General features: G+C 41.5%; 1 protein-coding gene across 4 annotated transcripts in view; it reads left to right on the top strand.

Moving 5' to 3' along the window:
• Positions 1–27,209, top strand: part of LOC132822938 (collagen alpha-1(XX) chain-like) — a 216,384-nt gene that overhangs the window by 100,196 nt on the left and 88,979 nt on the right. For all 4 annotated transcript variants that reach the window (XM_060836364.1, XM_060836363.1, XM_060836366.1 and 1 more), the window contains exons 22-27: positions 381–524; positions 3,185–3,301; positions 8,480–8,626; positions 16,076–16,132; positions 26,538–26,677; positions 26,980–27,103. In XM_060836364.1, the coding sequence (XP_060692347.1) occupies positions 381–524; positions 3,185–3,301; positions 8,480–8,626; positions 16,076–16,132; positions 26,538–26,677; positions 26,980–27,103 (729 nt within the window). The remainder of the gene's footprint in view (positions 1–380; positions 525–3,184; positions 3,302–8,479; positions 8,627–16,075; positions 16,133–26,537; positions 26,678–26,979; positions 27,104–27,209) is intronic.

Below are 27,209 nucleotides of genomic sequence, written 5' to 3'. Positions count from 1 at the left end.
AAAATCTAAATCCTATTGACTGGGGCTACAATAATCACTATGAATAGTCACTTCCCTGACTATTTACTTCAGTTGCAGATGGAAATATTTTATGTGGTTAAATAACAGCTCCTTTAAAAAAGGAACATGCTTGAAGATCATCCATCTGAACTATCAGAGCACTTTAACTTCAAAACACAAGGCTACTCTGAGTCTTAACTGTTATTGTGCTTGCAATCAGATCTTTGTTGTCTCACCTTTTATTGTTCAGAATTAAGCTTTGGTGTCATCTTTAATAATCAATGTGGCTTTAACTGCCAATTTCTTTAACTCATTCTTTAGTGTTACTTTGTTCAATATATTGTAGATGAGGAGAATTATAGTGTTTCTTTTGTTTACAGATCAAACCATGGAAGTGATGACAGGAGAGGATGCAGATTCAATAGTAATTAAGAATCTGCAGCCTGGCCTAGAATATAATGTTGAAGTATTTGCAGTCTATCCAAATGGCAACAGCACAACTGTTACAGGAAAAGCTACAACTTGTAAGTTCCTATGGCTTGCATACAGGGCTCTTGATAGGCAGGAAGAAATGACAAATTCATAATTATCAGAAAGTTTATATTCTATTATCAATAAATCCATTCAATTGATAACATTCCTGCTTCTAAGCTAGAAGGTTGAGGGATCACTCTTGGCTCCAGTGATTGAGCATATAATATTGGCTGGAAGATCAAAGGACAACTCGCATTTTTTTCACGCCTTTCATGACCATTGGACAGCTCAAACGTTTCCCAGCCAATGGAGTATAATTACTGTTATGACGTCAGAAATATGGAAACAAGTTAGCACACAGCATGTCCCAGAAACCGAAATATAATATTGATGAGAAAATTTTGATGGATGTCTCATGTTGGTTTTTTGGGATGAATATTGGATGGAATGCTAAGTGTAACCCATCTGTTCTTCTTCAAAATAGTACCATGGGATCTTGAACAACTACTGAAATGGTTAGACACCTAAACCATTGGTTTCAAACAAAATTGGCATCTCCTGCAAATGTTTTGGATCAGTGGATACTAAAGGAATATTGCATTGTCAAAACTGAGGTGTTAAACTAATACCTCTGCCTATGAGATGAAAATTAAAGATCCTGCTGTGCTGCTTGAAACATGAAGAGTTCTCCTGATATCTTTGTGACTTTATTAATGTAATTCTAAGGGGAATACTGTGATGTCAGCTGTCATCAACTGAATTTACTGTTTTATCTGAATATGGGTATTACAAGTAATTACCCAGGGCCCACCAATCTATTCCATCAGCTCTGTTGATTGGAGCAAGTTTCGTTAGCTACAAAATGTTATGAATACCACTCTTTATATATCTTCAAAAAACATAGAGGTAAATATTTTAGTTTAATTTTGACTGTGTGTGAATGAGCAAGACAAAGAAATCTAAATTCCTGATATTAATGTGAATGGCAGTTGTGTAGGAGAAGGCTGAGGCAATCAACAAGTTATCCTGACCATGGGATTGTGTAAGTAGATTTTAAACTCAGCCCTGGGGCCAAAACTGACAAGAAATGTCGGAAAGAAATTCAGGGGGTCAATAAATTTGGGGAATGAGGATGCGCTAAACTTTTTTGTGAGTTAAAAATCACACGACACCATGTTATAGTCCAATAGCTTTATTTGGAAGCACTAGCGCTGCCTTTTCATCAGGTGGTTTTGGTAGGGTTAGGGTTAGGGTTAGGGCTTTTTTGAGGGCTTTCTAAGCATGTTTACTTCTAACTCTACAAAGAAATAAAAATACATGAAATCTCAAACTTGAAGTTTCTTCTCGTATTGACTCATCTTCCCACTATGTTGGTCTAATGGGAGAGCTTCTCCTACAAGCTTTTGGTTAAATTAGCAATTGAGCTCTAAAGACGAATTCCATCAGTTTACAGGGGGTACATTGTTTTTTGATTAGAAAAACGGGTTCAAATGTAAACCCTCATAGAAGGACAAGAGCACCATGATATCGACTCCCATTAACGATTTTATCTGCCAACCATTCAAAGTTAAAATTGTCTTTCAAATATCCTAATGAATTTGAAGTGAAAGCAATTCCACTCCGAGGTTGGACTGTCATCAAATGCCAAAGGCAGAACTGACTCCACATCGGAATAGATTGTGATTATCTCCTGCAGAAAGAGACCTTTTGTTTTAGCTGAAAGAGAAAATGCTGGAAAATCTCAGCAGGTCTGGCAGCATCTGTAAGGAGAGAAAAGAGCTGACGTTTCGAGTCTAACTGACCCTTTGATAAAGGGTCAGTTAGACTCGAAACGTCAGCTCTTTTCTCTCCTTACAGATGCTGCCAGACCTGCTGAGATTTTCCAGCATTTTCTCTTTTGGTTTCAGATTCCAGCATCTGCAGTAATTTGCTTTTATCTTTTATTTCAGCTATTTAAATTTTGTTTTGCATTCATTATATCATACTGGAGTTTGACAACTTGTTGCAGGTTTATTTGAATGTATTCAGTTGCTTCAATAACTTCAGCCATAAGTCTCTCACTCAATTGCATTAAATTATTTCAAGTTCGTGGCTTAAAGCTAAGGAGAAAGTTCAGGAGAAGCAGAGCTAGTAAAGGTTGAAAGTAGCAGAGAGCAAAGGAGGAAAATGAATACCGCATCATGATGTGAAATGCTGCTAGATTTCCTGGCAATCAGGCAGGTAAGTGGATGCTAGCAGGCTTTTGACCTGTATGAGTAGCTGCTGGCCAGAGGCTGGTAAATCCACAATTCAGCAGCACGATGGTGGAGATCATGTCTGCTGCTGGTAAAACACCCTGGAATCCTGGAGAGGATCATCCATGGAAATGAAAGTTAGTGTTTGCCATATGTCTCTCAGGGTAGGGGTCTAGGGAGTGGGAAATATAGGAGTCAGAAGCAAGAACAAAGGTGATTCTTGAATTGAACTGAATTTGGGATCATGGCAATGTGAGAGCTGAGGTAAAATTATGCAATAAATTATAAAATTATTTACTAATATTGCTGGAAGCCTAACATAAACAACAATTACAATTCAATTAATTCTATTTCTCCTACATTTTCCAGAATACTATCATCTAGCATTGGAAGCAGCACTGTCCATTTATTCTTTAAAGGCTGTTATAAGATTTTGCGAATCTCTCATAACCTAAAGCGGTTGTTTTGTTTTGCAGTGTACTTGAATGTAACTGATCTTCATACATATCAGGTCCAGTTGACCAGCATGTGTGCTAAGTGGGAAGGACACCCTCAATCCTCAACTTTCAGGATTGTCTTAGAGTCCATGAAAGGTACATTTGCTCAGAGAATTCACTGGATGTATTTTAAACTGAAGCTTGTAATTAACATTTTTTTACTGTTTAGAATTGTTTCCAAGCAAGTTCCTTTGCCTCGTTAACTGTTTTCCTTATAAATGTAGACACACCTTTGAAAGTGGTAGCACTTGCTTCATTTGTTCACAAAGATTTTGAGTCATGGAGTCATACAGTATGGAAGCAGACCCTTTGGTCCAACTCGTTCGTGCTGACCAGGTTTCCCCACACTGAACTAGTTCCATTTGCCTGCACTTTACCCATATCTCTCTAAACCTTTCCTATTCAGGTACCTGTCCAAATGTCTTTTAAATGTGTAATTATGCCTGCCTCTACCACTTCCTCTGACAGTTTGTTCTAAATACACACCATCCCCTGTGTGAAAATGTTGTCTCCTACCCGTCAGCCTCCTATGCTCTAGGCAAAATGTCCAAGCCTATCTAGCTTCTCCTTATTACTCAAATGCTCTACTTTTGATAACAATCTTCTAAACCTTTTCTGCACCCTTTCCAATTTAATAACATCCTTCCTATAGCAGGTTGACCAGAATTGTACTCAGTACACTTTGTGTGGTCTCACCAATGTCTTGTTGCTCAACATGATGTGGAGGAGCCATTGTTGGACTGGGAAGGACAAAGTTAAAAATCATACAACATCTGATTATAGTCCAACAGGTTTATTTGAAAGCACTAGCTTTCGAAGCGCTGCTCCTTCATCAGGTGGTTGTGACAACACGTTCTTCCAGGGGGTGCAGTGATAGTTTGGCGCACCTACATCTACACTGCTGAAACCAGGCGCCAACTCGCAGACACCTCCTCCTACTGCCCCTCGATCATAACCTCGCCTCCCATCACCAAACTGTTATCTCCCAGACCATCCACAAAGTCATCACCTATGTGGATCTCCCAGCAACGACCTCCAACCTCAGCGTCTGGGAACCCCACACCACTTAGTTTAACTCCTACTCAAAATTCATAAACCTGACTGCCCCGGTCGACCCACCATCTCAGCCTGCTCCTGTTCCACCAAACGTATCTCTGCATAGCTTGACAAGGTCCAGTCCCCCTTGGTCCAGGATCTCCCCAGATACGTTCGGGTCACCAGCCATGCCCTTCATCTCTTCCATAACTTTCATTTCTCCAGTTCCCAATGCTTCATCTTCACCATGGACATCCATTCCCTGTACATATCTGTCTGCCATGAGGAAAGCCTCCAAGTCCTCCATTTCTTCATCTCCTGCCGACCCAACCAGTACCCTTCCACTGACACCCTCATCTGACTGGCTGAACTGGTCTTCACCCTCAACAATTTCTCCTTCGAATCCTCCCACTCCCTCCAGACCAAAGCGGTAGCCATGTGCACCTGGGTGGGCCCTAGCAGTATTCCCCACCTCTTCCTCCGCTACAATGATGACTGCATCAGTGCCACCTTGTGCTCCCACAAAGAGGCTGAACACTTCATCAACTTCAGGAACACCTTCCACTCCAGCCTCAAGTTCACCTGGACCATCTCAGATGTCTCCCTTTCCTTGATGGACCTCTCCATCTCCATTTCCGGTGACTGACTCAATACAGACATATCCTACAAACTCCAGACTCCCAGAGCTACCTGGACTACACCTGCTTCCACCCTGCCTCCTGTAAAAAGTGCTATCCCTAATTTCCAACACCTCTACCTCTGCCGCATTTGCTGCCAGGAGGACCAGTTCCACTATAAATTATCACAGATAGCCTCCTTCTGCAATTTCCTCTGCCACGTGGTTGGCGATACCCTCCAACACATCTTCTCTACTTCCCGCACCTTTGCCATTGAACCCCACCCCTCCAATCATAACAAGGACAGAACCCCCCCCCCAGTCCTCACCTTTCACCCCACCAACCTTCAGATATATTGCATCATCCTGTGCCACCCAGAAGCAGACCCCACCACCAGGGATATATTTCCCTCCCCATCCCTATTTGCATTCCAGGCAGGCCATTCCCTCCATGACTCCCTTGTTTGGTCCATGCCACCTTCCAACTCTCCATTCCTGGCACGTTCTCCTGCTATCACAAGAAGTGCAGAACCTGCACCCATACCTCTCCTCTCACCGTCATCCAAAGCCCCAAAGGATCTTCCACATCCAATACAGATTTACCTGCACTTCGACACACATCGTCTACTGTGTCTGTTGCTCTCGATGTGGTCTCCTCAACATTGGGGAGACAGGACGCCCACACAGAATGCTTCAGAGAGCATCTCCGGGACAACTGCACCCATCAACCCCAGCATCCCGTGGCTGAACACTTCAACTCCCCCTCCCATTCTGCCGAGGACATGCAGTCCTGGGCCTCCTCCACCGCCTCTCTCTCACCACCCGATGCCAGGAGCAAGAAAGCTTCATCTTCTGCCTCGGGAACCTCCAACCCCATGGCGTCAATGTGGATTTCACCAGTTTCCTAATTTTCCCTCCCCCACCTTATCACAGTTCCAACCTTTCAGCTCAGCACAGTCCGCATGACTTGTCCCACCTGTCAATCTTCCATCCCCACCTGTACACTCACCCTCCCCTCCGACCTATCACCTTGACCCCCACCTCCATCCACCTCTTGCACTCTCAGCTACCTTCCCCCTAGCCCTATCCCCTCCCATTTATCTCTCCACCCCCAAGGCTCCCAGCCTCATTCCTGACAAAGGGCTTTTGCCTGAAACGTCGATTCTTCTGATCCTCGGATGCTGCCTGACCTGCTGTGCTTTTCCAGCATCACACTCTCGACTTTGGTCTCTAGCATCTGCGATCCTCACTTTCGCCTGCTAAAAATACAAGGCAACTGAATACTCAAGCTAAAAAAACTGATGTTCAGAGTGAAATTTTGATAATACAGTCACACTGCACTCCTGTTACCCAATGCTTCAGTTTGAAAAGCACCTAGCCTCTGAAGAGCACACTCTCATTTGTCAGAATTAGAAACACAAAAGGATAGAAATACTTAGCTGCACAAATGGAGAGAAAGTGGGTTAGTGTTTCCCAGTCAAGGACCCTGCATCAGAACTGAGCATAGAAAGAAATGAAATAGGGGTTTTGAGCAAGTGGAGGGAGGAACGAAGGAGCAAATAGAAGAAGTATGATAGATTAGATTAGACTTACAGTGTGGAAACAGGCCCTTCGGCCCAACAAGTCCACACCGACCCGCCGAAGCGCAACCCACCCATACCCCTACATTTACCTCTTACCTAACACTACGGGCAATTTAGCATGGCCAATTCACCTGACCCGCACATCTTTGTGACTGTGGGAGGAAACCGGAGCGCCCGGAGGAAACCCACGCAGACACGGGGAGAACGTGCAAACTCCACACAGTCAGTCGCCTGAGTCGGGAATTGAACCCGGGTCTACAGGCGCTGTGAGGCAGCAGTGCTAACCACTGTGCCACCGTGCCGCCCACTTAACAAGTCCACACCGACCCGCCGAAGCGCAACCCACCCATACCCCCTACATTTACCCCTTATCTAACACTACGGGCAATTTAGCTTGGCCAATTCACCCGCACATCTTTGGACTGTGGGAGGAAACCGGAGCACCCGGAGGAAACCCACGCAGATACGGGGAGAACGTGCAAACTCCACACAGTCAGTCGCCTGAGTCGGGAATTGAACCCAGGTCTACAGGCGCTGTGAGGCAGCAGTGCTAACCACTGTGCCACCATGCTGCCCAAAGATTAGATTACTTACAGTGTGGAAACAGGCCCTTCGGCCCAACAAGTCCACACCAACCCGCCGAAGCGAAACCCACCCATACCCCTACATTTGTCCCTTACCTTACACTATGGACAATTTAGCATGGCCACTTCACCTGACCCGCATATCTTTGGACTGTGGGAGGAAACCGGAGCACCCGGAGGAAACCCACGCAGACACGGGGAGAACGTGCAAACTCCACACAGTCAGTCGCCTGAGGCGGGAATTGAACCCGGGTCTCTGGCACTGTGAGACAGCAGTGCTAACCACTGTGGATGTATAACATTCAGTCATTTGGTATTTAACGTGTGTCTTTGTTACGCATGTTCTGTTCTCTGTGTACGATTAGTCAAGTTTAGGTGTGATTACAGACAGAAACAAAAGTAAAACTGCATCCAACAGCTGAAAGCATCAAAATGAAGATATTTTAACAGTCCTGTAACAAGGTTCTTAATTACACACAGAAACTGGTGTTATTACAGTAAAAATGAGACAGCGTTCCTCCAGGACCGAGGATGCTACATGGACAGCACAAACTACACAATTGTATACAGCATAAAGTACACAAGAAGTGTAAAACACACAAGTTACAGTGTAACAGAAGAATGATGAATAATAGACCTTTTCCTAGCAGCGGTCGGTAATTATGTGACAAAAGGTTTCACAATACAAAAACCAAAATGAATGGTAATGGGGATAGAAAAGAACAAAAACAGTGTCTACTTCAGGTGTGAATGGCTATAAATTGTATATTTAAATGAAACAATGAAACAAAAATGAGACAAAACTGAATCATCAAACAAAAAAGAAATGGTCGGACTGACAATGCCTAGGTCTGAATTTGCTCCAATTGAGACCTTTAATGACCACATGTGAACCATTTCCCACCAGCCACAATTTAATGTGGCTTGGTCAAAATCTTGGAACTCACTCCCTAAAAGCATTATGGATGTAGTACACCAAATGGATTATAGCAGTTCAAGAAGGCAACTCGCCACCATTTTCAATGGCTGGGTAATAAATTCTGGTCCAACTCACTATGCTGACATCCCATGAATAAATAATTTTAAAGTACCATCTGAAGAAGCCTACCATAATAAGTTAATGTTGTTCAAGTCATTGTTGAGGTCAGAAGGTTTTAGAATGCTGGGGTGAAAGAGGTGTTGCTGCACCTTGAGCTTACATTGAACTTCACCTGAACACTGTAGCAAACCATGGCTGCAAAGATCAGAGTGGGAGCAAGTGGAAATTTGAAATGACAAGTGACATCTTTAGCTAGTGTTGAATTTCCACAGAAGTTATCATTATAATGTCCCTGATGATATTTGTCAAAATAATATCCATCAGAAACTGAAAATTACAAGACAAACTAACTCATCAATGTTGTCCCCTTAGACAAGCAACATCTTTATCTTTAATATCCTCTCTGTTCAATTATAGATGGAAAGATACAGGAAAATACTTTGCATGCAGGCCAAGACACATGTTGTTTCAGACTACTCTTTCCCAATACTCTGTACAAGATTACGGTGTACCCACGCCTACAAGATATGGAGGGACCTGCTGCTTCAGTTCTTCAATCCACATGTAAGTTCCGTTGTTTTGGCTTTTAGGTTTCATCAGTAAAAGATCCACACACAAAGGATTTAATGCAGCTCACAATAGCACAGTTTTTGCCAAAATATTTTACTTTGAGCAATATAAAGCCCATGTAGATAAGATACAGTGATTATAGTATTAAAATATGAATTATAGAATCCTTACAGTGTAGAAACAGGTCATTTGTCCCAACAAGTCTATCCTGACCCTGCGAGGAGTATTAGATTAGATTAGATTACTTACAGTGTGGAAACAGGCCCTTCGGCCCAACAAGTCCACACCGACCCGCCGAAGCGCAACCCACCCATACCCCTACATACACCCCTTACCTAACACTACAGGCAATTTAGCATGGCCAATTCACCTGACCCGCACATCTTTGGACTGTGGGAGGAGACCGGAGCACCCGGAGGAAACCCACGCAGACACGGGGAGAACGTGCAAACTCCACACAGTCAGTCGCCTGAGGTGGGAATTGAACCCAGGTCCCTGGCGCTGTGAGGCAGCAGTGCTAACCACTGTGCCACCGTGCCGCCTGGGAAAATTCAAATTCAAATTTCACCATCTGCTGTGGTGGGATTTGAACTTGGTTGCCCAGAACATTACTTAGGTTTCTGGATTAACACTCCAGTGATTATTACCACTAGGCCATCCCTTCCCCTCTATCCAGACTCATTCCCCTAACTAATGCAGCTAACCTACACATCCCTGAACACTATGGACAATTTAGCACAGCCAGTTCACCTAACTTGCACCTCCTTTGGACTGTGAGAGGAAACCAGAGCACTTGGAGGAAACCCATGAAGACATGGAGAATGTGCAAACTCCACATTGACAGTCGCCCGAGGCTGGAATTGAACCTGGGCCCCTGGCGCCATGAGGCCGTAGTACTAACTACTGAGCCACTATGCCAACTGGCTTATTGTTTTATTAATCATTTACATTAGGTTGTCAAATTCTTCCAAAGGAGCTTCCCAAAAATGCACAAGTGATTTCCTTTCAGGTTCCTCTGAAATTTCCTTGTAAGTTCTCGAACTAATCTCCTGGGATATATCCTGCCAGAATTCTTCATGCAACAGTCTCCTAGTTCATATTTTGGCACTTCCATCATTCCCATTTAAACCTTGACCTCAATTCAGTGTTGGTTTTATGAATTTTTGCTTTCTTCAGAGAGGCACATAACTGGTGTACAGTTTAGGAATTGAGCTGCACATTTCCCATAACTTCCCACTGTCTTACCATTGACTGTATACTCATTTTTCCCTCATTTACCTTGTCCTCTTTATTGCAGCCACAGGATTAGTTACTACAGTTGCAACTGCCCCCTGACATTATATGGAAGTGGCAGCTGCTATGTCATCTAGTGTCCAATCCCTAGCAGGAATCATGTAAATTTTACCTTTCTGTCCATTGGTCCTCTTGCCCATTGTAGCTCTTCAAATCTTTGAATGGCTGAAATCAGTTGAGCTTAGATCAGGAATTGAATCTTAAGTAGATAGTTCTGTGTGATCATTAATCACTTAGTTATTGGTGAATTCTCACAAGTAGAATTACATTGCAAGTGCATTTTGGTGCTGTTAAATTACACCTGAATCACAATGAATACATTTCAGTCATTCCTTTCATCTAAAGGTAGTTATATGTTCAAAGACAGCATATCCTGCATGTTTGCTGCTCATTAGGGAAAAAATAAATGTGCAAAGTAGGCTAATCTTCGTGCTGAAATTTCTGACTTCTACGTCCACCATCAGGAGCTAGGAGTGCTATTTCATTAAATGGACTGCAGTGATATCATTAACAGTAAGTCCAACTAAAATCAATTGGCATGTTAAGCAGGTAGATATGACATATAGGCTGGTGAGACTATTTGCCATTTTGCTGGTCATTGACTTATTGGAGATCAATCCTGAGGAGCATGTTCAAATGAACTTCTAATTTTCTGTTTTACAGACATCTTGAATGATTGTCACTGATGAAATCACCTTTTAATAGACAGGATAATTAGGTTGATCTAATGTGGTTTATTAATATCTGAATGGCGAAGCTGTGGCAGCATTTAGTGCTACCATCTTGTAGGGAGTGAATACAGATTCTGTTTAAAAGGCATTGCATCTTTGTGACAGGATGTTGTATTTTCTTGAAATTTGGTAGATATAACAGGCCACATATCATTGCTTTCACAATAACATTGAGTATGAAAGGTGCTGAAATAATTCGCTGAGATTAATGTCATGATATCATGTCACCATATGCAGGTGTTTTGCTTTGAAGTTTTGGAGTAATTCTGAAGTTAACAGAACACACTCATCTGATTAATACACTCATTGTTTAATTTTCAATATAGTTTGAAATGTAAAACCCAACTGATTTCTACTATGGTGCATAATCTTGTATACCCGGAAAAAATGTGGTTAGATAAATTTTTTTTATTCAAGCCTACTTCTTAGAATAGCTTTATTCTGTGCCCCACGGACATGTTACAACTGAATAATGTCTGCAAATCAAGAATTCCTAAGTTATTACGGATATCTTGAGTGCTGGGCTATATGAAGAAATTAAAATAAATTACAAACAATTCTCAGTTGTGTAGAGGACGGATTAGAGTTTGGGGTTGAAAAACGTGAAGAATTGTCAGATCATTTTCCGACATAGAGCCTATTATGTTGGAGGAAAACTAGAGTCATAGAACATAGAGCATAGAAAGTACAGCATAGAACAGGCCCTTTAGCCCATGATGTTGTGCCGAAGATTATTCCTAATCTAAAATAACATGACCTAACCTACGCACCCCTTAATTCACTGCTGTCCATGTGCATGTCCAGCAGTCTCTTAATAGAGATGTACAGCACAGAAACAGACCTTTCAGTCCAACTTATCCATGCCGACTAGATATTCTAAATTAATCCAGTCCCATTTGCAGCATTTGGCCCATATCCCTCTAAACATTCTATTCATATTCCCATCCCGATGCCTTTTAAATGTAATTGTATCAGTCTCCACCACTTCCTCTAACAGCTCATTCCATACACACACCATCCTCTGAGTGAAAAAAATGCCCCTTAGGTCACTTTTAAATCTTTCCCACCTCACCCTAAATCAATGCCCTGTAGTTCTGGCCTCCCCCACCCCAGGAAGAGACCTTGTCCATGGCCCTCATGAATACAGAGTGGTATTTTTGTGTTTTGATAGACAGATGTTCCTGAAGAATTGATAAATTCAACACTAGACTCAGCCCTGATAATCCTATTTTAATTAATCTGTTATCAGATTCATGACCCTGGTGTAGCAGTTTGTTCAATGCAGTAACACGGCCCATTTTCTGTCTTCCCCCATATGTTCTGAATTCACTAAAGCAGTACCTCATTAAACACAGGATGCAGCTACAGATCAGGCTGCAGTTTTGCAAGATATCAGAAAAGAATTCTGCTTGCTAATTCATCATGGAATACAGTTACAGTTCATACGAATGACCAGTATTGTTTTATTAATTATTGAATGTGTTACTGGAAGATATGAGAATGCCAAGGATTATCATTCTGTAAACCTTTCATCACTTGTGTGACTTAATTCAATGAGATTATTCAATTGGCTGGATCGCTAATTTGCAATGCAGAGTGATGCCAGCAGTGTGGGTTCCATTCCTGTTTTGACAGAGGTTGCCATGAAGGACTGTCCTTCTCGGCCTCTCTGCTCACCTGAGGCAGAGTGACCCTCAGGCTAAACTACCATCAGTCTTTAATAAGAGAGCAGCCCTTTGACTTGGTAAGAGAGTGGCAAGTTTATTTTTTTTATGTTCAATAAAATTAAGAATGAAAACGTTTTGATACTTCAATGTAATTTTTACTGTTGTTTTACAGTTGACATCAGGGAATAATAAATGGTGCCCAAAGCTTTCAAACAAATTGAATGCTACATTATGATGAAATTCAGCACCACAAATTGTTTTACTGAAATTCATGTTTGTTAGGTTTTTGCAGTAGCTGTAAAGCATGCACACAGTGAATCAAAAGTTATGTCACATGGCTGTGAAAGTATTAAAATTTCATACTCACCAATATCTGCCATTACTATTAGGAAGAAAGAAACTATAAAGACTTCTTGGAGTCAATAGTACAAAGAATATTCTGTTGAGTTGACTTTTAACGTGTGCCCGCTGAAGGGATTAGATGGTACAAGTACCAGCTTGTACTTGATGTTGTTCCTGGTCCTGGCCAGTTTCACTAAGGTCAGGAATAGGTATGGCCCATGATTCTTCCTGATCCATGATGAACGTCAATTAACATTGTTAAATAGCTCTTGTGGGGATGTTCAGATCTTCATAGAGGGCCACATAGGCCGCATGAAAACAGGCACACTTTCCCAGAGAAAGTCGGGCTCGCTTGTTGGAAAGTAGGTGGCTATGGCGTAGCATAAATAGTGAGGAGAACCCAGTCAGTGCTCAGCCTGTACATGGATTGCCATCCTCCTGGGGTATAAGCAAAGGGCAAGACTGCAGACCATATTTGCATGGCAGGGGAAACTGAGCACACAGAAGGCACTAGCTATCAGTGGGAGTATGGTCACAATGGGGAGTATTTTCCTTCGAGGAAGGGAACATCACTGAATATTTGCATGAGAGAGGAGATGCATAAAGGGTTGGGAAGGGCAAAGGAAGGCTGTATCCTCAGCATAAATTCTACCTAGACATGATGGGACGCAGTGCAGCAGGAGAATGTGACTATCCGAATAGAGGGTCACTGACCCTTCTGCCCTTGTTGTCAAAGATGTCACACCTCACAGCATTGCTCACTGTGTCAGTGGCTTTCAAGGTCCTCTGACCTTGAAATTTGACACTTCTGCATCATTCCAGTGATTAGTTGCACATTTTAGTTGGATCTCACAAACAGCTGTTCACCATTGTATCCCATCATTCAATTTACAGCAGATGCATTTTTTTCAAGGACAGAGGGTGGTGTGATTTTTCCATGTTGCTAACCTACCCCAGGTCAATATCAAGGTATTCAGTAACCAGTCAATATTTCCCTTCAGCTGTGAGGGCTACATCTGGCTTAACTTCCTTAGGTCAGTGACCACAACAAGTGCTCTCTCCATGTGACACTCATTCTGCTGGCAACTGTTATGATTCCTTCACTCTCTTGCAGTCAAATTGCTACAATTCTTCACTCTGACCCCCAAAGTCCATGGTTATCTGAGAGGACAAAGGCATGAAGACTTGACCACTACTCTGAGTGCCTCAGAGAGGGCGGCACAGTGGTTCAGTGGTTAGCACTGCTGCCTTACAGCCCAAGGGACCTGGGTTCAATTCCAGCCTCGGGCAGACTGTCTGTGTGGAGTTTGCACATTCTCCCAGTGTCTGCGTGGGTTTCCTCTGTGTCTTCCTGTTTCTTCTCACAGTACAAAGATGTGCAGGTTAGGAGAATTGGCCGTGCTAAATTGCCCATAGCATTCAGGGATGGATAGATTAGGTACATTTGTCAGGGGTAAATGTAGAGTAGTTGGTAGGGGAATGGGTCTAAGTGGGATATTCTTTGGAGGGTTGGTGTGGATTTGTTGGGCCGAATGCCTGTTTCCACACTGTAGGGATTCTGTGATATAAACATCGAGGTGACACAATCAAAGTATCCTCTCACCAAGACCATCAATGAACTGACCTTTCAAGGTGCTGTTCTAGTACTTGGACTGATCAAGTGGCATGTGTTAGTGGTCTGCTGAACTCTTGATAATGTGGTCCTTCAGCAATACGTGGAGTTTGAGGATGGTGAGGCCCTGGAAGGTCACAACTCATTGGAGGAGGAGGAGGAGGTAAATGATAAAGATACAGAACATCCCATCTGCCGATGAAGATAGCCAGACCTGATGTGGTGTTCCAAGGTCATCTCAGAATGTTACAAATGTCAGAGATCATCTTATTCAGGAGTGCTTTCATTGATATTCCCATTGGGGTGTATGACACTGTCAGATACCTTATGTTAACAGACACAGCCCAGAATGTGTAAACACAATAATGAAGGATGTTCATCTGCCCAGAGGTCTTATAGTCACCATTGAGAAACCCTTGATCTCCTTTAACAACTTATCCCTCTTTCCTTGTCCTGCCATCAACAAAAGGAGTCTCACAAGACTCTTCAACCCACTGCTTCCACTAGGACATCAAAGGGAGTGGAGATGTTTTGTTCAACTTGGCTCAGCTTATGGCTAAAAATTATTTGTTAGCCGTCCTCATCATAGGAGCATCTGCAGAAACTACTAAACTGGAAGGCTCTCCCCTCTGAGATGACTCTGTGTCATTTGTGCCACTGAAAGATCCATTTTACCAGAAGTCAGTGTGCAGATCCTGCAGGTAGTCCAAGTGCTATTGCGTGTTGATGTCAGTGAGGTTGGCCACTCCATTAATAGATGACCTAATTTGCTCATGGCCCTGAGCCAACATGGCAAATGTGAGTCGGTTGGACTCCTCCATTTTGGTCAATGATTACATACTTGCTCAATGAACTCTAACATGTGGGTGCACATGTAACAGCTGCACTGGGTAGAAGCTCCTGTCCAGTTCAGGGTCTTTGCCTCTGTGTCTGTTCTCCATCCTCCAAGGCAAACTGTCCACAGCTGCCTCTAGCACTCCTTCTGTTCACTAGCACTGTGTACCTCAGCTAGTGCCAGCCTTTCTAATCTATCACAGTGCCACTCTTGGTGTGGATCCGTCCATTACATCAGCCCCTTTGTTCACATTGCCAAAACTTAATACTTGAATCACTCTTGGATAGTTTATCAAAAATATATATAAAACCAACAGGGTAAAACTTCTTATTTCCACATTTACTAATAATTTCTGTTTCTATACTAAAAATTCCTGTTCCAAAAATACAAGCTTAAAAAAACTCTCCTGTAACGAAAATAAGTTGTTACTGAAACAACGCAAACACTACCTTAACCAATATTACGACAATTTTATATACCACCAATATTCAAAATATATGACTTACTTGCAGTGGCGAATTATCTTCAGTGCCCAGTGGACGGTGACTAAGCGTCCTCAGTGGTCAAAGGGCAGTGGCTAATCATCGGTGGTGAATCTGCTGCGGCGAATGATCCCATCCCAATTATTTCATGGTGACCTGTTAGCATTAAGCTTCTCACATATAAAAGAAAAGTATTAGGAATAATTTAAATGTAGATGTTTACATTTCAAATATCAAAATGAGAAATAATACCTTAAATCTTTTGCAGTCCACACTTCTGAAGTATTACTGTATATGGATGTTGTAGGAGTAGGACCCAAATTGTGTAATATTACAAATCCATTACATTATTATTTTCAGTCAATTTTGAGAGCTATATTCATGTATAGTAAACTAAACACTTTACACAAGGAGATCTTTCAAAAATATGCACATGTTGCCATTATTTTAATATAAGCCATGATTCTTTTCTTGTTGCTAGTGCCACTTCCGACAAGATCTACATTTGTTTCAAGTACTGTTCCTGTGACCTTCAAAGGTAGGATTATCATTGGTTCAAATTGTCTTTCAGCACTAAAGGAATACGAAAGTGTTATCACTAGTTTTACTTGTACAGGAGCTAGGTTTAATAGCCTAGGTTTTTCTCTCAAGAATGGCCTTTCATTACATTTATATTTGCCAATCAACTAGTTATGAGATCTGACACTCAATTTCTGTAAACGAGAAAACTAAAAAAAACTCTGCCTTCTACAGATCATCTAGGATCTGTGTGAATAGTGCAAGCAACTTTATCTTTAACAAATCAGACTGAGAATGGTTAATGAGTAACTCAGAATCTGACCTTGGAAGTGCAAGTTGGAATATGGAATTGAATGTGAAATCAGTCACAAAAATTGAAATAAAAGGGAAACAACCTCTCTCCTATTGAAAACATTTAATTTTACTGTATTAGACTCTAATTGCTGTTGTAGATTTAAAAAAGGCGATTTTGCTTTACATTTTGAGTCTGTGGTATATTTATTTATTTTTCACATTTGTTCATGGAATATGGGTACCGCCGGATAAGCTAGAATTTATTGCTGTCTCTAATTGCTCTTGAGAAAGGAGTGATTCACGCTAGGAGGAAGATACATGTACAGTACACTAAGGAAGGGAGTTCCAGCATTGTGACCACCTTCATTAATCAATCCTTCGCTCTCATTAGTTCTTATTCTATACTTAGTGTGATATTGAATTCAGCAACTCTAATTTATACTTCCTTCTAAATCCTGGCATTGTTCATTTCATAATCTTTAAATGGTTAAGGAGCTTCACAATTGATTGTCTTATTTGCTCAGGTCCCAGATGCTATTTTCCTTGCTTTCACATTGTCAGTTTACCACACAAAATCTGAAATCCTAAACTTGCGATGGCAAACCAACTAACTGAAAACACTAGATATAGGTTTACTTGCTGAGCTGGAAGGTTTGCTTTCAGATGTTTCGTCACCATAGTAGATAAGATCTTCAGTGAGTCTTCGAATGAAGCACTGGTGGTGTAGCCCACTTTCTGTTTATATGTTTGAGTTTCCTAGGGTTGGTGATGTCATTTCTGGTTCTTTTTCTCAGAGGTGGTAAATGGGATTTACCCCCAAGAAAATGTACAGGAAATGATATCACCACAGGAAATGACATCACAATCCTAGAAAACTCAAACATATGAATAGAAAGCAGGCTATACCACCAGTGCTTCATTTGGAGGCTCACTGAAGATGTTACCTAGTATGGTGATGAAACATCTGAAAACAAAACTTCCAGCTCAGCGAGCAAACCTACATCCAGAATCTCAACCTGAGCTACAAATCTTCTCAAAACTCGCTAACTGGAAACACTGTAAATTGCCTTCCCATGGCATGCTCGATTATAGTCCTTCATTTAGAAACTAAAATAATTTACAGTCAAGCCTGCAGCTGATAGAATTAATAGTTTGTGTTGATGCGGGTCATTCTGCCTTTAAAGAAGAAGAAATATAATCAGTTTATTATAATCAAATTGTTTTCAACATTTTCGATAGTTTGCAAAATTAGCAGCGAAATAAATGTGATTTTGCAAAAGTGGGACAGATGTTCACCACTTAGATATCAATCTATATTTTTGCACATCAGCTGCTGTCATTAGAATGTCTCATCGAAAATCTCAAACCTGCAGCTGTACCATTCAAGTTGTGTTCAAAAGTGCTTTTTTAGCCATTTGAACCACTAGGTGGTGACGTTGCTCTTTGGAGACCATGATTTAACTGAGCCAGAAGCTTATTATGATTCGTTTTGCTCAAATAATAGTTATCTGTTGCCAGTGATTCAGCAAATTTAGTTCTGATCAATCAACAGAAACAAATCACTGAGAAAATTAAGAAGCAATATCTTTGAAATGCCTGTCGGCTTTCCTAATGTCAATGGTACTTAATCTCCTGGGTTGCAGATCATTGAAACCAACAGCTCACACTGACAGCTGTCAGTACTTTATGGGAACTCTTTCCTGCCTTGATGTGCAGCATTTAAATATCCAAATTGGCAAATTCGCCAGGACCACTAATCTGCCATTGCTATTAGATAAACTTTGGAAAATATATCAATGAGGAATGCCATTCAGCCTAGTTTATCCTTGATTCAGGAAGACCTTATGATGCCCCAGTTGTTGTCCATTTGTGTCCTCAACAAACTTGGGATTTTTTTCATGTCAGTCAGTAACAATTTTCTTGTGAAGAAGAACTCCTGGCCATTAGTCCCATGTTAGATGAGTTGTTATCAAATCCAAACATTTACCCTGAGTTCCCATAGCTTTGAAGTTGTCACCTTTACTATGTGAAAGGTCTTTGGAATCTGAGGGACGACACAAAGTTGGGCCTCCCCACCCCCCCCCCCCCCCTGGCATTTGGCATGTCACAGGTTCAAATATGTCAGGATGTACTTGTTTGAATGTATGTTAAAAGCTGTTATTGCAAAAGTAATCCTCACATTTACTTATACAGTTGCATCCATTATTTTACTGCCACTTTGAAATTAGGCAGTGAATCAGCCTATTCCAAGAACATTAGTATCTTCATTTGAGTCCAATTCTCTCATAATGACCTTCAATGATTCAAGAATCATTATCAGCCTTAATACTTCGAGATTAATACGATCCAGCCCCCTACTGTTATTTGTTTTGAGCTGTTTTAGCTTCTCAAGGATTTCCATCTCATTTGTATCAAAGCCATTAATTCTCTTTGGATTATCCTTATTGCTGCAGCAGTGCTAAAATCTGCACAAACATGTGCAGTGTTTCTGATAATGTTAAACGTTCTCAACACTATCACCAGAATTAGACAGTGTTGAGGTCTAATTGACTTTATTTGACTTCGTACTGACTTTCAAACTGACTGACTCCTCAAAATTAAAGCTCGGTTGTTTGTTAATAAATGTATATCTGAAGCAGTTAATAGCTTTCACAATTAAAAAATGCACACTTAGAATTTATATTTCCATTCCAATGATCATCCATTGAGTCTGTTCCACCATTCACTATGGTAATTGCTTATCCTCTGTCTTAAATCATACTCTTGTGCTCTCCTCATACCCCTTGACACTTTGTATCTTGCAATTTATTTCTTTATTAAATATATTTTGAGAGTTGGCTTCTGTAACCTTTGTAGTAGAGAACTGCAAAGGTTCACCATTCTCTGAGCGAAAAGGTTTCTCCTCGGTTGAGTCCTAAATAGCCTACTCAGCATCCTGAAAATGTGACTCCTTGTTCTAGATGCCTCCACAATATCACCAGCCCCCATAGGGGAATCATTTTCCCTACATCCAGTCTGGCTGCCCTGTCAGAATTTTATGTTTCAATGAGATCACCTCTTCTCCACTCCAGTAAATACATGCCTTATGAATCCCATCTGTCTTCATAAGACAAGCTTGCCATTCCATCATTAATAGTGGAGCTCTGTGCATCAATGCGAAACATAAGGCTGGTATATGCACAACAAACTTCAACCAGAAGTGGATAATCCATCTTGGCCTCCTCTAGAACTCCCCTGTATCATAGATATCATTCTACAGCCAATTTCACTCACTCCACATAACATCAAGAAATGGTTTCAGGCATTGGATACTGCAAACATTATGGGCCCTGCCAATGTTACACACTAGCACTGAAAACTTGTGCTCCAGAACTTGCCGCTCCCCTAGCCAAGCTCTTCCAGTCCAGTTACAATACTAGCATCTGCCTGACAATATTGAAAATTGCTCAGGTATGTCCTGTTTGCAAAAAGCAGGACAAATCCATCTCAGCCAGTTATGTACCATCAGTCTGCTCTTGATCATCAGTAAAGTGATGCAGGCAGTCATCAACAGTGCTGTCAAGCAGCACCTGCTCAGTAATAACCTGCTCAGTGGTGCCCAGTTTGGGTTCCACTCAGCTCCTGATTTCATTACAGCCTTGGTTCAAACATGGACAAAAGAGCCAGATTCCAAAGGGGAAATGAGAGGGACAGGCTACATTTGTTGGACTGTAGTATCAAGGAGCTCTAGCAAAACTGGAGTCAATGGAAATCAGGGGGAAAACTCTTTGGGGAAAATACACCTGGCACAAAGGAAGATGGTTGTGGTGGTTGGTCAGCTCCAGGACATCTCTGTGGGAGTTTGTCAAGGTAGTTTCCCCAATCCAACCATCCTCAGCTCCTTCATCATAAGGTCAGATTGGGAATGTTTGCTGTTGATTGCCCAATGTTCAGCACCATTCAGGACTCCTCAGATATTTACACCCAACCCCAGTCCTGAAGAAGAGTTACACCCAAAACGTTGACTTCTCCACCTTCTGATGTAGACTGGCTTGTTGTGTTCTTCCAACCTCCTGCTTGTCTATCTTGGATTCCAGCATCTGTAGGATTTTTTTTTCTCTCTCATAGAGTCATAGAGGTGTACAGTATGGAAACTTGCCCATGCTGAACAGATATCCCAACCCAGCCAATCTCGCCTGCCAGCACCTGGTCCATATCCCTCCAAACCCTTCCTATTCATATACCCATCCAGATGCTTTTTAAATGTTGCAATTGTACCAGCCTCCACCATATCCTCTGGCAGCTCATTCCATACATGTACCACCTTCTCTGTGAATAATTTGCCTCTTAGGTCTCTTTTATATCTATCCTCCCTCACTCTAAACCTATGCCCTCTATTTCTGGACTCTCCCCATTCCAGGGAAAAGACTTTGTGTATTTATCCTGTCTATGCCCCTCATGATTTTGTAAACCTTTATAAGGCCACCCCTCAGCCTCCGATGCTCCAGGGAAAATAGCCTAGCCTGTTCAACCTCTCCCTGTAGCTCAAATCCTCCAACCCTGGCAACATCCTTGTAAGCCTTTTCTGAACCCTTTCAAGTTTCACAACATCTTTCCAATAGGAAGGAGACCAGAATTGCATGCGGTATTCCAACAATGGCCTAACCAATGTCCTGTACAGCCGCAACATGACTTCCCAACTCCTGTATTCAATACTGTGACTAAAACCTCAGATATTCAAACAGTGAATGCCCAAATGCAGCAATTCCTGGACAATGTTCAGGCTTGAAATGATAGGTGGCAAGTGACATTCATGTCACACAAGTGCCAAGCAATGACCACTTTCAACAAGAGAGTATTTATCATCTGTTGAAAACTGTCATGCTGGAAAAACACAGCAGGCCAGGCAGCATCCGAGGAGCAGGAGAATCGATGTTTCCAGCATAAGCCCTTCTTCAGGAATGAGGCTGGTGTGCCAAGCGGGCTGAGATAAAGGGTAGGGGGGAGGGAATTTGGGGGAGGGCCGCTGGGATTAGCGTTAGGGAAGAGGAGATGACCGGGGGATGCAGTGAGAGAGGCACTCACTGAGATCCTTGTAGCAGGAGGAGGAGAGCTTCTTCAAGGTAGGCATCCTTGCAAGAGGATTCGCAGTAGGTTAAGATCAACTAGGAGAAAGTGAGGACTGCAGATGTTGGAGTACTCTGTACAACTCTGGTACCCCAGCATTCGCAGTCCTCACTTTCTCCTAGTTGATCTTAACCTACTGCGAATCCTCCTGCAAGGATGCCTACCTTGAAGAAGCTCTCCTCCTCCTGCTACAAGGATCTCAGTGAGTTCCTCTCTCACTGCACCCCCCCAGGTCATCTCCTCTGCCCTGAAGCTATTCCCAGCGCCCCTCCCCCAAATTCCCTCCCCCCTACCCTTTATCTCAGCCCGCTTGGCACACCAGCCTCATTCCTGAAGAAGGGCTTATGCCCGAAACGTCGATTCTCCTACTCCTCGGATGCTGCCTGGCCTGCTGTGTTTTTTCAGCACCACATTTTTCAACTCTGGTACTCCAGCATCTGCAGTCCTCACTTTCTCCTAGTATTTATCATCCCTTGACTGTCAATGGTATCACCATCACTGAGTTCACCACAATCAACATCCTGGGAATTACCATTAACCCAAAATTGAGCTGGACTTGCCATATATTGTTTACAAAAGCAGGTCAGAGGCTGGGGATCATGCAGTCAGTCTGCAGCAAGGCTGGTTGGGTCACTTTTTATTTTGTGCCTAAAACAAATGATGTTTACTTCACATGTGCTTCTTCCATAAATATCAGTCATTACATATTCACAGTTTTGCCTTTTTATTTGGTCGCCAACACACCCCATCATGTAGTCATTGTTTCAATTTACGACCTTAGTTTTAGACTAGACTACTTCACTTCCCATCGCAGTGAAGAATTGCACCATGTAAAAGGTCACTCTTCCTAAGAGGACCCTGTACGACAAAATGACTAACTCACCCATTCTAATGCTCAATTCCAAATCTATGCTAGCTTGTTCCCTAGTTCGTTCCTCAGTGCATTGATCTTGAAAATAATCTTGTACATAAAACAGGAATTTATCGATCACAGAATTATTGCTAATGTTGTTTGTCCAGTGTATATGTAGACTAAAGTCACCCATAATTACTGTAGCACCCCTGTTAACTGCAATTCCATTTTCCTGTTAAATACCATTATTGGTTGGAGGCAAGTAGAGAACTCAAAATGTTTTTTGTCTCTTGATGCTTCTTAGCTCCACACTGCTTCTGCATTTTCTGAACTGATATCCTTTCTCATTATTACATAGATTGTCCTTTACTAAAAATGGCACCTCAATTTTCCTTTATCCCTGTTCTTCCAAAAAATTGAATACTCACTTGGATACTCACTCACAGCCTTGATCACCTTGCAGTCTATCTTCATAATTGTAGTTATATTGTAAGAGCTTTCAGGTTTTTGCATTATTAATTTATCGATGTTTGTTTGAATGCTCCAGGCGGTCAGGTATGTAACCTTTAGATTTGTCTCCTTTAACATTTATGTATGTTTTGTATTATGGCCTATTTGTTGCCAGCCCTTGTTTCCATTGCCTTCAGCTTTTGCTATCTACTTTTCTATCTTTCTTTTACTGTCTTTCCTTCGCCCTCTTCTGTCGCCCGAGTTAGGTTCCCATCCCCCAGCCACTCTAGTTTCAATTTTCCCATATAGTACAAGCAAATGCCCAGTAAAGGTGTTAGTTCAGGTCCTGTCGAGGTGCATCCCACCCAGATGTCTTCCCTGGAAGTAGCCCCAAAGTCTCAGGTATCTAAAGCCCTTCTGCCTACACCATCCACCTATCACATGTTCATCCAGTCAGTTGTCCTGTTCTCACCAGCACGTGGCACTGGGAGTAGTCCTGAGATTCCTGCTTTTAAATTTATTTCTTAGCCCTGTCTATTTTATTTGCAGGACATAATTTCTCATTTTTTTAATCATTAGTATTGTTATGAACAACAAACTCTAGCTAATTATCCTCCCACTTCAGAATGTCCTGCAGCCACTCAGTGATGTCCTTACTGCGGCACAAGGGAGGCAACGTATCATGCTAATGTTGCATCTATGACCACAGAAACAAATGTCTCTTGCCCTTACAATAGAACCTCTATCACTATTGTTTCCATCTGCACTTCCCCTGTGCATCTGAGCCACTCACGGTGCATTGGACATTGCATTCACATGAGGAGCTATTGTTCCCAGCAGTATTCAAAATGGAAAATCTATTGGAGAGGGTGTTGGATACCCTGAATTACATGCCTGGTGCTTTTCCACTCTTTGATGGTCTCTTGCTCCCTTTCTGCTTGTGAACTCTACACCTGTAGTGTGATCTCCTTTCTATATCCGCAAACTACAAAGACCGCAGTCTGCGGATGCTTCACAGTGACTCCAGCCACTGCTCTAGATCCAAAATATAGAAGTTGAGTGGTTACAGCTGGAGACACTTCCTGCACATGTGGTCACCCTGGACATTGGAAATATCACTGACCTCCCATATGACACAGCTGAAACATTCCATGTGGCTGTGCTACTCTGATGTGATTAACTGTTAAATTACTCTCCTTAGATTTACTTCCTCTATTTTCAAGAATATTGCATTTTTAATCAGGACTTTAGATAACGTTTTGTACTTTAAGCACTACTTAATACAAATGTTACTTTAAAGACTGGACGGTAAAATATTTACCTGGCCATACTTTGCAAGGTCATTACTCATATAGCACTGGTCCCCAGTTCCGCTGAACAAAATCATATTTCCCCTGTTTTGCTCTTGGATGTTTCAAAAATTATACCTCTTTGCACAGCGTTACACCTCCAGGTTGTACCTTGAGGCAACAATAACTTTAATCTTTCTTTATAATGTCTCTGTTTATTTTTTTCTGAATGTGGTTGATTCACAGTCTCAGCCCCAGCCCCGGTTCTCATTCCACTTTCCCTCTCACACAACCTTCAAGCTCTTGGCCCTGTCCTCTCTGTAGTGATTGTAATGAGATCAGTCAGGTGGATCTTGGAGTTTCCTGGTTGGGCCAGGTTAACAGTCCCTATCAGGGAGCTCTGACTGACAGATATCAGCAGGAGTGCCATAGGTTCTGTTGATTCTGGGCCAGAAGGAGCTGGAACAGTGTTGAGGACTTTCCATGTGTAAATATGAGATGACTTGGTGAAGGGATACCAGCCTCTGTGGAGTTATGTCACCCTTGTTGGAGTGTTGAACTCTCAGACACCTCCCCTTTAATGCTGTTCTAATCTCGCGAATGCTCACCCCCCCCACCAATTCTGTATGTAGAATTTCCAATGCTTTTTTAAAAGCATTAAAATGAATGAAATGAATATAAAATTGCAGACAACTAAGGCACAGTGGAAGGGTGATAGGAATTTTATGGGGCCTCCCTAACAGACTTGCAAATGCATGGGGAGGTTTCTGTTAAATTTGTGACAGAAGAGTTTCTGTTTTTCCCTCTCTCATTTTTATTCCCTTTTCTCATTCTACATTTCTGTGTTTCTTTTCTTTTTACATCTTCCCCTCTCTTATTGTAAACAGTCAATTTACCTCCCTGTGTCTGGGCTCCACTGTTTCTGATTCTTTTTCTTCTGTAAGTTTACAGTCAACAGGTTTTACTTCCCGTTGTATTGTGCATGTTTGTTCGAGCAGTGGGGAGGAGGGGAATGAAATCAGATGGGCAGCAGGCCAATGTGTAAATCATGTATTTTGGGAAAAGTTGTTTTAAACAGGATATAACTGTTTATATGAAGTCAGCGTGGTTAAAATCTCTCCAAAGTAATTTTTCATGTAAAAATGATGGCAGACTGTTACTTATCATTCCTATTATTATTGTTCAGTAATATGAAAAGGGATGGCTTGCTTGCTGGAAATTTATGGCTGCAAAGTAAGCCTGTTAATGCAGAAACTGAATTTGAAACACTGAGGTTGTTTTTTAAGTAATGAGGACATTCCAAGGTGATTTTGTGAAGAATTTCAAGCTTATGAAAGGATGGAAGAGATTAGACAGAAACTGCCGATGGGAAATTGGTTTCTCCCTATAAACTCTGGGTTTAATTGAATAGGCCTCAGGCATGAGACCCTAAGTCTTAGGTCCGAGAAAGAAGAATCAGTAAAATTGACTGTCAGGTATACTGGTCTGCCTTGTGTACTTTAAAGTGGAGGTCCAACATGACAGCTACTTTCGTTTCAAAATATTGTAATTTTCTTTCTGATTTTCTTCTCTCTAAGATATTTAAGATAAGGCAGTCTGCCAACGAAGCATGAATTTAAATTTTTGACCATTGGTGTCACCAGCAGTAGCCCTTCATGTAGGTGTTGTAGGAGGTACATAGAGAATCTGGAGTGATCAGAGGATGGGGAGAACTGATGGGGTGGGGGTGGGGTGTGAAGGGAAGGGTACAGTGTGCAGCCGTGCACTTCTGTTCCTCCTGGCTTACATTCAGGCAAGCAACCTTTTTTAAAAAATGCTTTGTAAATTAAATATCAGACGTGCTTGTTTTTTTTCTGGCAATGATCTTGTCTATTGCCAGATTTCACTTAGGGTTCCAGTGCTGAGCCCATGTCCTGATTAACAGTCAAATCTTGTCAGGAAGAGAATTATATCCTTGGACCTTTAAATTTATAGTTTATACAATTTTAATCATCGTCCCTCCCCTGTCTGTCAAATAGGCAGGATTATAATCAGGTCATTCATTTTTACAGTTGAAAATCTAAACCTACTCATGTTAAATAAGCAAAATTGACAACGATTTGAAGGCAGTAATTGAATTTTATGTTTGCTGTTACCTCTACAGTGACATCATGCCAATAATTACAAAGATTCCTTTGTCTAGTATTTCTAGCAAAATTTTAAACGTGCCTTTGAAAATTCATTATAATCAATGTTTGGTTTTAATTGGCCACAAAATGGATGAAGATAACCTTCGAATCTTCAGTCTAATCCATGTCAGCAATCTTTTTCTATATTAACCTGCTGGCTCTAGGTCAACAGAATAAACCTTCAAGCTTTTGATTTTGAAAGTGTTTTGTGATTTTGTTTAATTATGCATGGTAGCATACCATAATTCTTCCTTTCTTCAATAGCTTGCCATGATATTACAGCCGATTTAAACTTTATACTCGATGGATCCAGGTCTGTAGGAGGAATGAATTTCAAGAAGATCATTGCATTTTTGTACGATAGCATTAGTGTTTTTGACAAAATTGGCCCAGACGGAATACAGGTAATGTTTGCTATCGGACTCCAAAATGTTCTGATTTCTTGTGCATTTCCTTTGTATATTATATTCTCTGTTCTAAGTTTGTTCACAAACTTCATTGAAATTGCAGTCACTTTTTCTGTATAAAGCTCTTACACTAAAATTGTTAATAGCAGGAGATAAGGAAATTGTTAGCTTATGCCCATTAAGAACAAAACTAATTAAATGGCATGTATCAACGTTTATCAACATTGCATGTCTTTTATTTCTACATCAAACATGAGAAATATAGAATTTTTTTTTCAGTGTACTGATGGTTTTTACAGGTGTCAGTGAATCAGTTTAATGATCGCATGAGGAATGAAATTCAGTATGGCTCCTTTGGCAGTAAAGAGAAGTTACTGGGAGCAATCTATGACATACCTTACAGAGGAACTGATTCTAATACAGGTAAAAACACTGTAGATAGGTGACAATAATAGATCCATGACTTAAAATTGTCTGAGTTACTATTTTATGTACTTATAAAAATTAAATTGTTAATTATAACATTGCA

This window comes from Hemiscyllium ocellatum, chromosome 15 (genome assembly GCF_020745735.1).
Source record: "Hemiscyllium ocellatum isolate sHemOce1 chromosome 15, sHemOce1.pat.X.cur, whole genome shotgun sequence".
Classification (NCBI taxonomy): Eukaryota; Metazoa; Chordata; class Chondrichthyes; order Orectolobiformes; family Hemiscylliidae; genus Hemiscyllium; species Hemiscyllium ocellatum.
This window is presented reverse-complemented; position numbering and strand designations above follow the sequence as displayed.